General features: G+C 42.7%; 1 protein-coding gene across 5 annotated transcripts in view; it reads left to right on the top strand.

Annotated features, from left to right (window-relative positions):
* Nucleotides 1-15213, top strand: part of VPS50 (VPS50 subunit of EARP/GARPII complex) — a 174964-nt gene that overhangs the window by 34597 nt on the left and 125154 nt on the right. For all 5 annotated transcript variants that reach the window (XR_012902050.1, XM_075922362.1, XM_006114479.4 and 2 more), the window contains 4 exons: nt 1687-1757; nt 2334-2451; nt 2537-2572; nt 4173-4255. Coding sequence is in view for 4 of the 5 variants with exons in the window: in XM_075922362.1 (XP_075778477.1) it covers nt 1687-1757; nt 2334-2451; nt 2537-2572; nt 4173-4255 (308 nt within the window). In the remaining variant the exon portion in view is untranslated. The remainder of the gene's footprint in view (nt 1-1686; nt 1758-2333; nt 2452-2536; nt 2573-4172; nt 4256-15213) is intronic.

The following is a 15213-nucleotide window of genomic DNA, read 5'->3' as shown; positions in this document are numbered from 1 at the left end:
CTCCCCCAGGCCCTGATTGGGCAGGGGGTGGAGAGTGCGCAAAATCTGCTCCTATCCTGCCCCTGTCCTGCAAGGCGCATGTGGCATTTTGAAGCACTGCACTCCTCGCATGGTGGGAGGAGACTTCAAGTGCTCCCCCCTGCCCTTAGGCCAATCAGGGCTTGGGGGGTGGGTGGGAGTGTGCAAAGTCTCCTCCTGCTCTTCTAGGAGCGTGCGGTGCTTCTAAGAGCTGTGTATTCCTTCCAGGGCAGGGGCAGAGTGGAGGAGAGTTTGCGTACCTCCCCCCCTCCCCCCCCAGCCCCAGGCCCTGATTGACCTGGGGGCAGGGAGAGTGGCAGGGCCTCTGTGGCCCAATCAGCTTGCTTGGCGGGCTGGATGCGGTCCACAGAGGCCCTTTGGCCCACCCCTGGCTTAGACTAAATTAGTCTGCAACCTTTTTATACCAGAACCACATGGTTGGGAGGAAGGAAGAGAGCAGAAGTTCCTCCATACTATGAAGTTAATCCTTTCTTGTCTAGTGCAGGGTATGGTATGCACACCACCTCGCATGTGCAATATACATTTTAAAAATGTTTAGTTTTTCTTTAATATGTGTGTGTGCAAATTTTTCCATGGCATGCTCTCAAATAAAGATAAATTAATAGCTGTTTTAAATCCCTTGTGGTTATGTTTAAGAGCCACAAAATGCATTAGGAATTTCACAAAAATTAGATCAGCATTCCTTGCTCTGAAGAGTTCAGTGCTTAAATTCAACAGGTCACAATTAAGGGTCATTGCAAAATGATATCTGTTGAATCGCTAGTGAGTACCTAAATAGTGTGAAACAAAATGTGGCATGCAGCATATTTCCCTACTTTTGCCAGTATCTATCTGGTTTATTAATGCAAATTAAAGTTTGTGCTAGTGTGCCTAAAGCTTTGATCATTCCTTTAGGCTGAGCTTCTTCATTAATGGCTATAAGAATATTCTTATGTAATTTTGTAATATATAAGTTAACCAAATTTTGTTGATAAGCTGTCTGGCTCAGTTTTGGCTCACGCTGGGTGCGGCAGATAAAAATCGCTGCTGGAATCTCCCCCCCCCCCTTGTGTACAGGGGCTGCTGCCAGCTGGGCAGGCAGACTGTCTCAGTTCCAGCTTGTGCCAGGTGTGGGACAAAACCCCACTGTGGCTCTGCAATTTAAATTGTAGTAGGAGCCAGGGGTCGAGGCTGCCCGGCTCCTACTGCCTTTTTAATGGCAGAGCCACAGCGGGGTTTTGTTCCGCAACCAGTGCGAGCCAGAACTGAGCTGGGCAGCCTATCAAGTAGTCAATTAAAATTCTATTGACTACTCGATTAGTTAAATACCTGCATTTTAACACCCCATGTACATATAAATAAAAGTATTTTATGTCGCTTCCAACTTCAATAAAAATGGATTCCAAATAATTCTCTTCTGCAGATTGTGGGTGTGTTTTTTTTTATTTATTTTTTTTTTTTTATTTTATGTGAGCAACTGTAAAAGTGTCTCTGAAGAACCTCTAAATTGCCTTATTTCCCTTTACTTATTGGGTGACTGAAATACATTTCATCTTGAAAATTGTGGGAATAGATTATAGGTTTATGTAAGTCACTTTGAGATTTGTGATTTCTTTTACACAAAACCATAACACTTGCAAGAGTAAATTGAAATATTGTTTCTTTTAGGAGCTTGAACGAGTTACATCTTTACAAACTGGCCTTCAGTTAGCTGCAGTCATTTGCACAAACGGAAGAAGGTATAGTACATACTTAGCAACACATGTCTGATGTGCAGAAGTTGAAAGGGAATAAAATTATTTTAAAACATTATTCATGTTCCCCCCCCCCAAAGAACCCCTTAATTTGCTTTAATATGAATGATCCCCTAACCTCTGTTTCTCTGGAGGTGGGTGACGGGAGGGATCACGTGAGGATTACCTGTTGTGATCCCTCCCTTTGGGGCATCTGGTATTGGCCACTGTCGGCAGACAGGATACTGGGCTAGATGGGCCTTTGGTCTGAACCAGTACGGCTGTTTTTATGTTATTACTTTTATTGTAATTACTTCCTATGAACACAAAATTACTAGTCAATTTCTGTACTTACATCCAAATTGTGAATTGAAAGTTTTGCCTCCTATTGGAATGGACTGTTGGGATAAATGTACCCTTCAAATTTCTCTCTTGTGTCAATGTAGTGGCTGAATTTCACTAGAAGTGCTGGCTATTCATTTTTTCTAATGTGAATTCAGACCTACCTCTTAATGTTTTGATATAAAATTCTTAATTTTGTATACTAGCTAAGACTATTCTGTGTATTGTTGACTTCAACAGGCACCTGAATGTTGCAAAGGAAGGTTTTACTCAAGCTAGTTTGGGACTTCTTGCAAACCAAAGAAAACGACAGTTGCTGATTGGACTGCTAAAGTCTCTGAGAACAATAAAAACACTGGTATATACAGATTTTTTTTGAACAGTAAAATATATTTTTCTCAATTATATAGTTTTCTTATGGCTTTTTTTCTGTCAATTTTTAGCAAAGAACAGATGTACGTTTAAGTGAAATGTTGGAGGTAAGTTTGCTTTGAACTATTTTATGATTATTGTTGCTGGGTATGTATTTGCTTCCATCCTTTTAATTTCTTTTACTCTTATTTCCTAACACAGAGCCCACTTTTTTAAAAAGCAAATAAAATGACTTAGCAGAAATTTTGCTTTGTAATGTAAGAAATACTGTATATATGGCCCTGATTGCTAATTTATTGGAAGATGTCTGCTATTCTATCCAAGGCTCCAGTTCTCCCACTGGATCTACATGGCAAACCTTTGTACATATGTAGATCTGAGGGCTGAGGCTCTAATTAGTACAGTAAGGTTTCTCTTAGGTATTTATAGACTGCTCAGAAATGTATTAGATTTTTGTAGAACAAAAGCAGGATCCTTGCCTCGATGAACTGACAGTCTGACTTAATATTAGGTGGAGTGACCAGAATGACAGTGGGGGAGGGGGAGCACACCGCAGAGCTTGGGGAAGCTCAAGGAGTTTTAAGGTGCACAATTTTGAGGGTTCTGTTAACTTTGTTTTATAATTTAAATTGCTCCTTGTAGGCAACATGGAGTAATTTGGCTTTCAGGAGGGATTTGAATGAGGAGAGATTATGACTTGGTAAACGGAGATAGGGAGGGCCTTCCTTTAAGAGCATGGACAAGTGTGCAGATGAGTGGAAAATGAAAAGAGGGTGTCAAGTCTAGTGCTATTGGTAGAGTGGAGTGGTTAAGAGAAGTACAATAGGATACAGTTGCAGAGAGGCAATTGTCACAGTGCAAGCTCAGCTGCTCCTTTGTCCACCTTTGGGTCTTTTTTTGAGAAGTTTAAGTGTTGGGTGGAGTGTGTGTGGGGGAGGGACTCAGGGCAGTGGGTAGGATGGGGGGGGAGGGTGTTCAGGGGATTCAGGAATATGGACAGGAGATTGGGAATGGGGTGCTCAGGGTAGAGGAGATCCGTGAGGGTGGGGGTTAGGGCAGGATGCTGGGGTGTGTAGGGCTGAGTTCAAGGGAGGACAAGGGCACAATTTAGGGAGGGCGGAAAGAGGAGGGGGTCTTACCAGGTCGCTGCTGCTCTTCCTCTTCCCCTGAAGATCAGGGAGCTGAGGGGAAGTATGTAGATTGTGTGAAGTGTCCTCTGCCCCTCCCCTGGGCAGCTGGGAGTGAGAGGAAGGCACACAACCTGTACGCTTTTCCCCTCACTCCCTGGTAGACAGGAGAAGGGAAGAGCAGCAGAATTCCGGGTAAGCAGCCCCCAGCCCTGTCAAAGTGGGGGGTGGGGAAGGGGAGAGCGAGCACAGTCTAGGAGCTAGGGAAACCCTAGACGGGAGGTTGGGGAAGCGCACACCCCCAGCCAGCCCTTTCACCTGCCTGGCTGCTTGCTTCTTAGCAGCTTCTTTTTGCCGGAGTGCTGCACTGGGGTGCTCTGACTTTCACCTCTGGATTTGGCCCCCTTCCCTCCGTGGCCTTGCATGGGCGGCAAGTCCTGCATGCGCCCTAGTTGCACCCCAGCTTACCACAGATCTCTTTAGCATTGTTTTTTCCCCATATAGTTCTATTTTAGTCTAAAGATGTATGCTGCAATATTTGCTTCAAAAGTTACATTTGCTATTGAATTTTTTCCCTAAGGAGGAGGACTATCCAGGAGCTATTCAATTGTGCTTAGAATGCCAGAAAGCAGCCAGTACTTTCAAACACTACAGTTGTATAAGGTAAGGTTGCACTTTGTTTCTAAAGAGTTTGGAGCTTTTAGCTTGTATGCAGTGTTTTGGGGAATATAAAATGTCACCAGAAGGATGAGGCCATGAAAAAGAAAAGGGTAGTCTATAGCAGGTGAGAATTTCCAGTAGAGATAGGGACTATTAATGCCATCATACAAGGCACTGTCAAGACCTCATCTTGAATGCTATGTGCAATTTTGATCATCCATGTTTGGAAAAGATGAATTCAAACTGGAATAGGTGTGAAGAAGGGTTACAAGTCTAATTGGAGGAATGGAAGATCTGTTTTACGAGAAGAAACTAAAAGAGCTGGGCTAGTTTAGCTTATCAAAATGAAGTCTGATATGGGAATAAGATTACGCTCCCCAAATAGCTCAAGGTGATGAACATCAGTGAGGGAGAAGAGCTATTTCAGAGAGTATTTGCCCCAGAACAAATGGGCATAAATTAGTCATTAATATATTTAGGCTGAACATTAGTAGAAAGTTTCTTACCATTAGAGGAGTGAGGTCTGAAACAGCCTGCCATTAGGAGTATTGGGACCAAACAACCTATCAAGTTTTAAAAAGGATATTGATAGTTATTAATGAGATTGAGTGGCTGGATTGCCTTCAGTAGTGGGGAATGGACTGGAATTGATGACCCAGAAGAGTCCTTCCAGTCCCATATCCCTATATTTGCTAATGTTGGCTAAGTGGTGGTTAACGAGTGTTCATGAAAGAACTAGTTTTGTAATTTAATTATCTGGTTAGAAAAAGGAAGTCCTGCTAAGACAGTTTAAGAAGTGTAATTATGAATCATAAAATTATCAGCAGTGATTTTTTTCAAGTCAAGTTGAACCTCCCAAATCCGAGACTCTGGTCTGGCAACATCGGTGGTCCAGCAAGACCATGGATGTTGCTGGATCAGAGAGTCCCAGGAGTAGGAGCCAGCTGGGAGAACGCAGGGTTGGTGGAGTCCCAGTTAGGCCAGCCGCAGCTAGGCAAGGGAATCCTGGCATCAGGTGGCATGGGGGAGCCTCCACCCCTGCCAGGGAACCCCCAGTGTCAGTGCGGTCAGGTGGCTAGAGAGCCCCTGGCAGCGGGTCGGCAGCAGCCAGAGAACCCCGGGAACCCCTCAGCAGCAGGGCTGGGATGGCCGGGCAGCCCTGACTGGAAAACACCCGGCAGCAGCAGGGCCATGCAGCGGCCTACAAGGCCTGGCCAGGCAACCCTGGCGGTGGGCCAGGTGACAGCTGGGAAGTCCTGGCCCCAGCAGGGAAATCCCCATTGGCAGTGGGGCTGGCCTGGTGGCCCCGGCCAAGAAACTCTGGGAAACTCCCAGCGGCAGCGGGGCTGGGCTACAGCAGCGGTGCTGCTATAGGCCAGGTGGCCCGGGGCTGGAGAACCCCAAGGAACCCACGAAGATAGTGGGGCTTGTGGCGGCTGAACAGCCCCATCCAGGAATCCCCAGAGGCCACAGGTCTGTGGCAGCTTGGTGGCTGTGGCTGGGGAACTCCTGCAGTCATGGGCATCAGGGCGGGCAGCGTTGGCTGCACCAGTTTTGGCAGGGCAGGGGACCCCAACCTTTGGAGCCCCAGGAGGAGGAGCCAGTAGCAGGGCAGCCATCAGGAGAGCATTAACATGCTCTGGTCTGGTAAACTCACTAGTCTGGGAGACTCATGTCCCGAGACTGCCAGACTAGGAAGGTCCAACATGTAATGAAAATGCCTAGGGATTCTGATGTTCTTTCATAAGCTGCAAATTGCTTGGCCCGTGTAAGTATTTTATCCAACAGTTGTGATTTGTAGAGGTTTGCATTTACAGGACCCAGCTGAAGTTGAGACTCTATACAAACATATAGTAAGAAGTTGGTTCGTACCACACACACTTTATAGTTTTAATAAACAACACAGACGAAGGGCTGGAGAGGAAACAGGTAAAGTGAGGTCAAGTTTGTTGGCTAAAGTCTCATGCCAGAGATTCCTGAGTCCCACCCCAGAGCCCTCTTCACTACGCACACGTAGTGTGCCTCACACTTCTGTTCTACATTCCCCAGAAGGACACTGAATGACAATAAAAAAAAATTTGTGCTTCAGTGTTTGAGAGAGTGTTTTTTTTTTTTTAAATTAGAAATTATGGGTGAAATTCTGACTTCATTGACATCAGAGGGAGTTTTGCCATGGGCTTTAATAATACGAGGATTTATTAAAATAAATGCTCTGGCTTCCCCTCCCCATTCATGCAGATTATTGCAATTCTAAAGTAATTATGAATAATTATTGACTTCAGTTGAAATACTGCATATAGAGTGGCAGTATCTTCTGGTCCTGAATGTACAAAGAAGCCAAAGTGTGTAACATTATAGGTTTTAATTTGGTAATTGATTGGGGGAGTGAGGGGAAGGGCGTGTTTGCAGCATCAGGCTTTAGAAACTACTGGACAGGTTTGTCTAGATTTTATAAAATATATATGAGAAAATGTCATAAGTTCTTGCCTAAATCAGTTGAAATACTTTAGAAAGCAGCCATTAGAAATTCTACCTACAGTAGTCTGTTTCTTATTTATGATCGTTTGTGTTTCCATGTGGCTTTTTAGTGCATGTCTTCGTTCACTGACTCTTGAGTACAAGCTAACTTAATTTCTATCTTTTCATTCATAGTAGAGGTGAGGATAAACTGGGCCATTCTTTTCCACAGAAGCCTCCACTGTATAGTAATGAGCACACTTCCATGGGGAAAAATGGTCTTTGAATACTGATGTGGTCCTGGCAACTTTTCACAAACACCTTAAACTGTTCAGCACCTATGCTGCAAAAAATGTAGCACCTCAATCATGTAATACTTTGTCTGAAACTGATTTTTTCCATTAGTTGAGAGGTCTACCTGCTCCCTTTACCCATTTTCCTGCATGATAGTGATGTTTGGTATTTTTATGTTGTTTCAAAGGGAGTGTGGAAAATAATACAGAAAACAAACAGTAATCTGATTTGCATTGTAAACTACCTAATCTTTCGTTTAAGTGGGGAAAAACTGGAAGCTTGCTTATAAATATTTACAAAGACAATTTGATTTATTAAACTGTTAAAATATTTGTTCATTGAACAATCTTCCTTTGTTAATGTGAGATTTAGGTTAATTAGACAGTGTTTTCTTGTTAAAATTCACTTGGAATATAAATGATTTGAAAGTTGTTGGTGAGGAACCATTTGGCATTTAATCATTTTTCCCTTTTCTGTTTTCTAGAAGCTTTTTTTTATATCTTAAGTATGTAAAGTAAAAGTGCTGTAATTTTATATTGATATTAACTGTCACATCATAGATAATGGGTGACCAAGTTCAACTGTAGAAGCCATATAATTATAAATCTAATATCATATTGAGACAATTATTCTCTCTCGTAAAAGGGTCAGTTTATACATTCTAATGATAAAGCTTCTTTAAAGAAAGAGAATTTTTGTGTTGGATCAGCTTTGTCACAAAAGGTGTAATGGTGGAAAAGATTAATGTAGAGATCATATCTGGTAAAGCTGTGCTTCTGATTTTTGGCTTGCATGGATTGAATAATCTTTCTATCCTTGGAACACATTTACTTCTAAACTCTGTTTTTTAAAATTTTTACGTGCGTGTGTGTGTGTGTGTGTGTGTGTCACTACAGTGTTCCTATTGCAACACATATACAATAATACTAAATGTTAAGAAATGCTTATGGTGGGCTCTGGACATCTTTGTCCACTAACTTCCCCTAAAACAAAGAGGTGTCAAAAATCATTTCAGCCACAGATCCCAACTTTCAGGGCACAGATATTAACCTTCGGCATACCTGTCAGTCTCCAGAAAACCGGGAGAGTACACATGTTATATTGCAGCCCTACCTCCCTCATTGGCAGTTGGGCCAAGTGAACTAACGAAACTTGTAGTTTTCTGTTACTTAGGATCCTCCTGGAAATCTCATGAAGTTTTGTAACATTCTGGGTAGGTTGTTAGCATTGGGGGTTGAATGTGGGGTCTCTGGATCTAATGTATGAACATGTGCTGCTTGTATTAAAAGTCCCGGATCTCTACATCAAGGCTGTAGCAGGCTCATCAATCTCTAGCTGGCGTTAATTTTCTACTTTTAAATGTGGAGGTGAGAATAGAGTTTAGGGTTATCAAGGTGCTCACATTTAAAAACATAACTGAAAGATCCCCTTGTGGTTCTCCATGTCGCTTACTGGTTACACTATAATCCATGTGTTTAGCAGCCCAGTATTTCTGTTTCATTGTAAAGCCATAGTAACCCAGGCAATGATTATTGGGAAAACCCAACACAGGTAGCATTGTCTTTCCATGTAGGGAATTTTCCCAGAATTTTCTTTTTAAATAGCTGTGGGGATCAGGGATTGCTCCCATTGAAATGGTGGGGGAATTTGACCCTGCTCCTTATATTTATGAATCTGCCTCCTATTATAGAAGCCTAATCTTGAAAGAGCTATGTTTCAGATTCACTGTGAAGTGAATCCTCCAGGGTTCACAGTGTGTTGGTTCCTGCCTTGCAAGATAATACAGACTGGATCACTATTATTTTGGACTGGATTGTCTTGTGTGACAGTAGGAGAAGGAGCAGTGCTAAGGTGAGAACTGGCCATGGCCTGACACTCCTTTTGTTATCCTGAAAAATGGCTTTTTGGGGCACAGCTACATTAACCTACTTCTTGCTCCATTAATCTGTTCATCTTAAGTTTCCAGGGTTGCAAAGGAAAATACTCAAAGGACACAGATACAGTCTTCCAATAAAGTAATTGACACAGGAAGTATTTCCTTTCCAAAATAAGGTATCTTTTTATTAAAGTAACTTATAATCCCTAATACAGTATATTCTAAATACAGTATATCTTAAAAATCTTAAACAAAGCACAAAATCCCTGAGATATAAATCCCGTGCTGCAAGGTAAAGAGTATTTAAACTACAATAGAATATAGTTTAAATGAGCAAGTCTCATAATAGCTGCCTAAGATGCTTGGATGAAGGGCACATAAGCGACAAGTGTCATATTCGTAAGTCCTTGAAATCCAGGACAAAGGATTGCAACAACTGCCTAAAGTGTTCCTGATGGAGTCAGCACTCGCTCCGGTACCAGATCTAAGTCCTGACTTGGTGCCGCGCACCACAGCATTGGCAGAGAATGCTCTGCTGGCACCTATCCCCCTCTGTGGCTCAGTCCAAGAAGTGAAGAAGATGGTGAGGGGGAAAGGTGAAGGCTGGGGATGAGCCAAGACCCATGCCAGGCAGCTCAATGCCCTCTTTGGGTATTCAGGTCCCAGCTCAAGTCAAGCATTGTGGTATATCCCATAACTTGTCTGTGAATCTGGGTAGTGATGTAGGCCTCCGTTGACATCTGAAACCTTCAGGTATCTCAGGAGATCCTGACACTTTCAGTGCTACCAACACTGGCTCCTTTGGTACCTCAATCTCGGGGTAAACACATCTTGGGATCTCTGTATGCATCCCTGCTTCAGTGGTACTGTTCCCACCATTGCTCACTTGTCTGAAGGCATCATACATCCACTCTAGAGAGGTAAGCTCAGAGGAACCCTCTTTGGTCCTTGCACCTTTGGCACTGAGAGTGGGATTTGAGGCATAGCTTGGCTAAGACCCAGAAGGGTGGGCTCCCCTCCACCCCCAGCAAGAGCAACAAGACCAACCCTTTGCATCTCCAAGGGCTTGATAAAGATTGTAGGACTGATTGGGGCAGAAGTCACTGATCATCAGCCCGTTGTCAATTCTCTCTCTGATTAAGCCATTTTTCTTGCTCAGGCAGATCTACCTTGAAGTGCTATGGCTGGCACTGGTCAGATAAGAGTCACTGCTCTGCCCAATCTTGGTTGTCTGGTAGTGTCTGCATCGAAACCCATCTTAAGGTCCCAAGTGCAGCATTCGGTACTGTGGATACCCATGGAACCCTTGCTGGTTTCCCTTACCTTCCTAGGCTGCTTGCTAAGTGTCAGGAGCCTCAGACAGGTTAGCAGCCTTGCTATCCCAGGCCTCTTCAGTGGCGTCTGAGGGAAAGACCCCATAGGTCCAGGAGAATCTAGGGCAGCAACCTGGGGACCACCAGTGAACATTGAGAGTCCCACAGCAGCAGCATTATCCTCATTGTGTCCGGCTGATGCGGTCATGGGCACCGTGGCCTCCACCATCTCCATTCAGTGAACTTCCTGGCAGCTCCTCTCTCGCTTGTCCATTGAGACTCAGCCATTGATGCAGGACCTTCCCTTCATCAACTGGGCCTTATTGTAGAAAGACAGCAAGCTGTATAGTTTCAAGGACTCCCGTGCCACCCTGAAAACATTGAGGCTTTACATCCCTTGACTAGTGCATAAGTGGTTCAAGCCACAACAGCTTCAGGGCCAGGGGAGCCTGGTACTTTTGAATCCCAAAGGCCAAGGGCAATCTATTAAGTTCTGGAGTAGAGGTCAGAGTTCAACACAGCAGTGTTCGACTTGACCTGTGCCACAGAGATCCTGCTGCTAGACAGGTTCCAGATATTTGCAGCACAGAAGCCTCCATGTCCCCCCAATTATGTCCAGGTTTGCCTCAGTCTGCTAGGCCACATGGCAGCATGCATATATATGTTGTGTGCTATGCCAGGCTCTGCATGTGGCCCCTGCAGCATGGCTGGTGATGGTCTATTCTCAATTCAGGGATCGTTTGGAAGAGTGTTACTATGCTTCTGACCTTGCTGTGATGGTGGACTAATTGCAAGAAGTCTATAGAGGGAGTTCCCTTCACCAGCCCCTCCCTCCATTGAGTTGATATCATACACCTCTTTGGCACACCGAGTCATCCTACCTCACCTGTCAGGCACGATGTTGAGTCCTGATGGACAACTCAGTCACAACTCGACAGACAAGGGAAGCATGCTTTATTGGCTTTCTGCCAAGAGACACTCTGTGTCTGGGAGTTCTGCATCAGGCACAGAATCCACCGGAAAGTTTGCTATCACCTTAGCATCAAGAGGAGGATAGCAGATCACCTTAGTAGAGACTTCTTCTCTCACTCTGAGTGGTTGCTCCTCCCAGAGGTTGGCTGCATTTTTTTTCCAGGGGTGGAAAACTCCCCAAGTGCACCTGTTTGCTACCAAGAAAAAACAGGAAATATTTCTGGTTTGCTCTTGGGAAGGCTTGGGCAAGGACTTATTCTCTGATGCTTTCTGCCTGTCATAGTTGGAGAGCTTGATGTACACATTCCTTCTGATTCCACTTACCAGCAAGGTTTTGGCAAATCTCCAGAGAGATCACTTTCAAGATAAAGAGATTTCATTGTAGCTCTTATGTGAGATGAATTGAAAAGTTCTACAGGTTGGTCCTACCTGGTATGGAACTTATAGGACCTGACTGGTCCTGGATGAGGGATTTTGCTGGACCAGGGGAAGTCATTTCTGGCCCCTCTGCTGCGAGCCCTACCTCTTGCGCTGGCCCCAAGGCTTCCCCTCCTAAAGCCCAGCTGGTTCATGCACTGCTCCGCCCCTCACCGCATTGTGGCCCCCCCTCACTGCACCAGGACTCTGTGATCCTGCCAGACCATGGATGTTGCCGGACCAGAGAGTTGAATTTATAGAGGTGCAACCTGTATTTCTTCTATCATTTCTACAGTGTAGATATTTGTAATAAAAACAATATAAATTAAGTAATGTACACTTTGTATTCTGTGTGTTAATTAAAATCAATATAATTGAAAATGCAGAAAAACATTCAATTAATAAATGTTAGTTGGTATTCTACTGTTTAACAATGCGATTAAAACTGCAGTTAATTGACAGCCTTATAATGAATTAATGTTTCTAAATTATGGGTAATAGCTTCTCATGATATTCATCCAGTGTTGTAGACACAAACTTTTAAGGACAGAAGGGACCATCAGAGTTATCTAGTTTGGTCTACTGTACGTTGCAGGCCACAGAACCTCAATGACCCAGTCCTGTAATAGACCCTTAACCTCTGGCTAAGTTAGTGAAGTCCTCAAATCATGCTTTAAAGCAGGAGTGGGGAATCTTTTTAGAGTCCGGGGCCACTGACCCACAGAAAAATCAGTCGGAAGCCGCACAAGTGAGAAGCAAAAAAACCCTCCTCACTGTGGCTCCCCAACTGAGGAGAAAGACAATCCCCACATTCCCTTCGCACACCAGAGCTGGGGAGTTGGGGGCTAGCCTAGTAGATTTTGTGCGCTTCAGCCCCTGAAGGACATCAGGGTGGCTGGAGCACCCAATGCTAGGCAGGGTCCTGATCCTTGGAGGCCAAATTCAGGCAAGCTGAGGGCTGCATCTGGCCCCCGGGCCTGAGGTTCCCCACCCCTGGTTTAAAGACTTAGTTACAGAGAATCTACCATTTACACTAGCTTAACCTGTACCATGACCAAGAGTTAATTTTATAATTGTGCAAAATGTTTGGTGTAGAAAATGCACTCATTTTTAAGTATGTGATGTTTCTACAAATTCTCTAAAATTCTTGATTAAAGCAGCATTTTCAATATTGCTTTGATTTTCTGCATCTGTAATACACTGTGTACCAAAAGAAAGAATATAGTACGTGCATATTAATAATAGCTGTCAAAGAGAACAAACTTATTAATATCAGATTCTTGGATAAAGCTGTAATAAAATGGATTAAACAATATTCACATGTAATTCTACTGTTGTGTGGAAAAGAGATGGAGGAAAGAGGTAGAAAGAGAAACCTGGTAGATGTGTGTTTTCAGTTGCAGAACTCTCCTACTATAAATCTGCTGTGTGTGTGTGTGTAATTGATCTTTTTTTTTTTTTTTTTTTTTTTTTTTTAACTTCGGGATGGTACTCTCTTTAAAGACGACAACAGAAATAAAAGAACATAAAAACCCAGCTAGTATTTTTTTTAATTTTGTTGGGTCTTCAGTCTTATATAAAACTTCTTTTCCATTCTGAGAGCTATGACAATGAAAATAATTCTCTTGAATGTGTACAACATCAGCAAAATCTGGGTTCTGATCCTGCAAACATATATACAGATGAATTATTTTACTCGATGAATAAAGATAGGTTTGTGTGTTTGTTTTCAGGATCAAGGTCCAGACTTCCATTGTATCTTGAAAGAGTGATGGTAAGAGGGGCCATGGAAGTTATTCTGTCCAGAAAACAATTCTATCCCGGGAAGAATGTGGAGGTTTTTAAAGACTTGTTTTTGTTCTGATGTGGAATGGAAATGAGACCTTTTAAACTTCTTTTCCAAAAGCCCCTGGGAGATGGGAGATCCATGTTTCACTTCCTGTTCTGTTTGATTCAGCGCAGAGAGTTGAACACGATTCGCAAGTGAATGCCCTAACTGCAAGGCTATTATTACCTATTTCTTTTTTTCTCACGCTGATTTTGATGAGAAATTCCACCCTGGACCTGAGACACTTTCCAGACTAAATTTTCATGGTAATTGACTTTGTCTACCCAAGATGTATCATTTTTGGACAGAAAAAAATGGTTGAAATGTTTTTGGCCAGCTCTGCTGACTACAGCCCATTGAAATCAACAGTGCAGTATCTCACTTTTAATGTAAAAGTATTGCCCCTGAGGATAACCTACCCATGTCATAGTCCAACTTGAATTTCAGATCAATAGTTTGTGCTAGTCACAGGGGCTGTGTCTAGATTGGCAAGTTTTTCTGGAAAATCAGCCACTTTTCTGGAAAAACTTGCCAGCTGTCTACACTGGCCTCTTGAATTTCCGGAAGAGCACTGACGATCTCATGTAAGATCGTCAGTGCTTTTCCGGAAGTACTATGCTGCTCCCGTTCGGGCAAAAGTCTTTTTCCGAAAGACTTTTGCGCAAAAGGGCCAGTGTAGACAGCACAGTACTGTTTTCCGCAAAAATGCCCCGATCGCGAAAATGGCAATCGGGGCTTTTTTGCAGAAAACCGCGTCTAGATTGGCCACGAATGCTTTTCCACAAAAAGTGCTTTTGCGGAAAAGCATCCTGCCAATCTAGACGCGCTTTTCTGAAAATGCTTTTAACGGAAAACTTTTCCGTTAAAAGCATTTTCGGAAAATCATGTCAGTGTAGACGTAGCCATGCTGTATTAATAATATGAAAAGCTGAAGTATGTTATTTTTAAACAGATTAGTTGTAATCCATGGCCAAGCTGACAGTTTAATTTTCAATTGTGACAAACAGGACCTGAACTAGCTATCCTTCTCTACCCCATATTTCTGCCAACGTAAACATGTCTGCTAATTTCCCCCTAAGTTTTCTCATGCATTTCTGGCAAAATAAATTCTGTTAATAATGGTTGAGGTCAGAAAGTGTACCATAATGCAAAATATGCATAAATACATTTTTAATGATTGGATGCTGTAATTCATAAATCTAATGTCAAGTTGATAATGCTTTTCTTTGGGGGAAAAATATATATTTTTAATGGGATTTTTATTATTGTGGCTTGATGCTCTATGTGTGTGTGTGTGTGTGTGTGTGTGTATGAATATAATATAATAATCATATAATATAATATGAGCCAGAGTGATAATAAGAGAGCTTATTTTATTTGTGATATTGCTATGAAGGAAAAAAAAATTAGATATCAGATACTATTAATACTTAATCTGATAAGGAGATGCTCCCTTTTGGCTAAGATATCAGAAGCATTAATGAATTTTTTCCTCATTTCATTTTGGCTCTTTTTTATATAATATATGAAAATAAGAAAGTAAATCCCCATTGAAAATTCATTTCCCCTGGTTTTCTCATTCAATTAGGAGATCTTAACTGTACCTGTACATCTGAACACTGTTAAGAAGTGAAGTGCATAAACATTAAGGAATACAATTGAGACATTTCAATTGTAATTCTTTCCCTCTGGGGCTTTGTTTCAAAAGAGCTTGCTTTAATGTCAAGAGCAGAATTTTCAAAGATGGATAGCATGGGGTGATGAAAACTGGACACGGATGATAGAATTTCCTGTAATAACTGTT

This window comes from Pelodiscus sinensis, chromosome 2 (assembly GCF_049634645.1).
Source record: "Pelodiscus sinensis isolate JC-2024 chromosome 2, ASM4963464v1, whole genome shotgun sequence".
Lineage (NCBI taxonomy): Eukaryota > Metazoa > Chordata > Testudines > Trionychidae > Pelodiscus > Pelodiscus sinensis.
The sequence above is the reverse complement of the archived record's forward strand: the minus strand, read 5'-3'. Positions and strand labels throughout refer to the sequence as shown.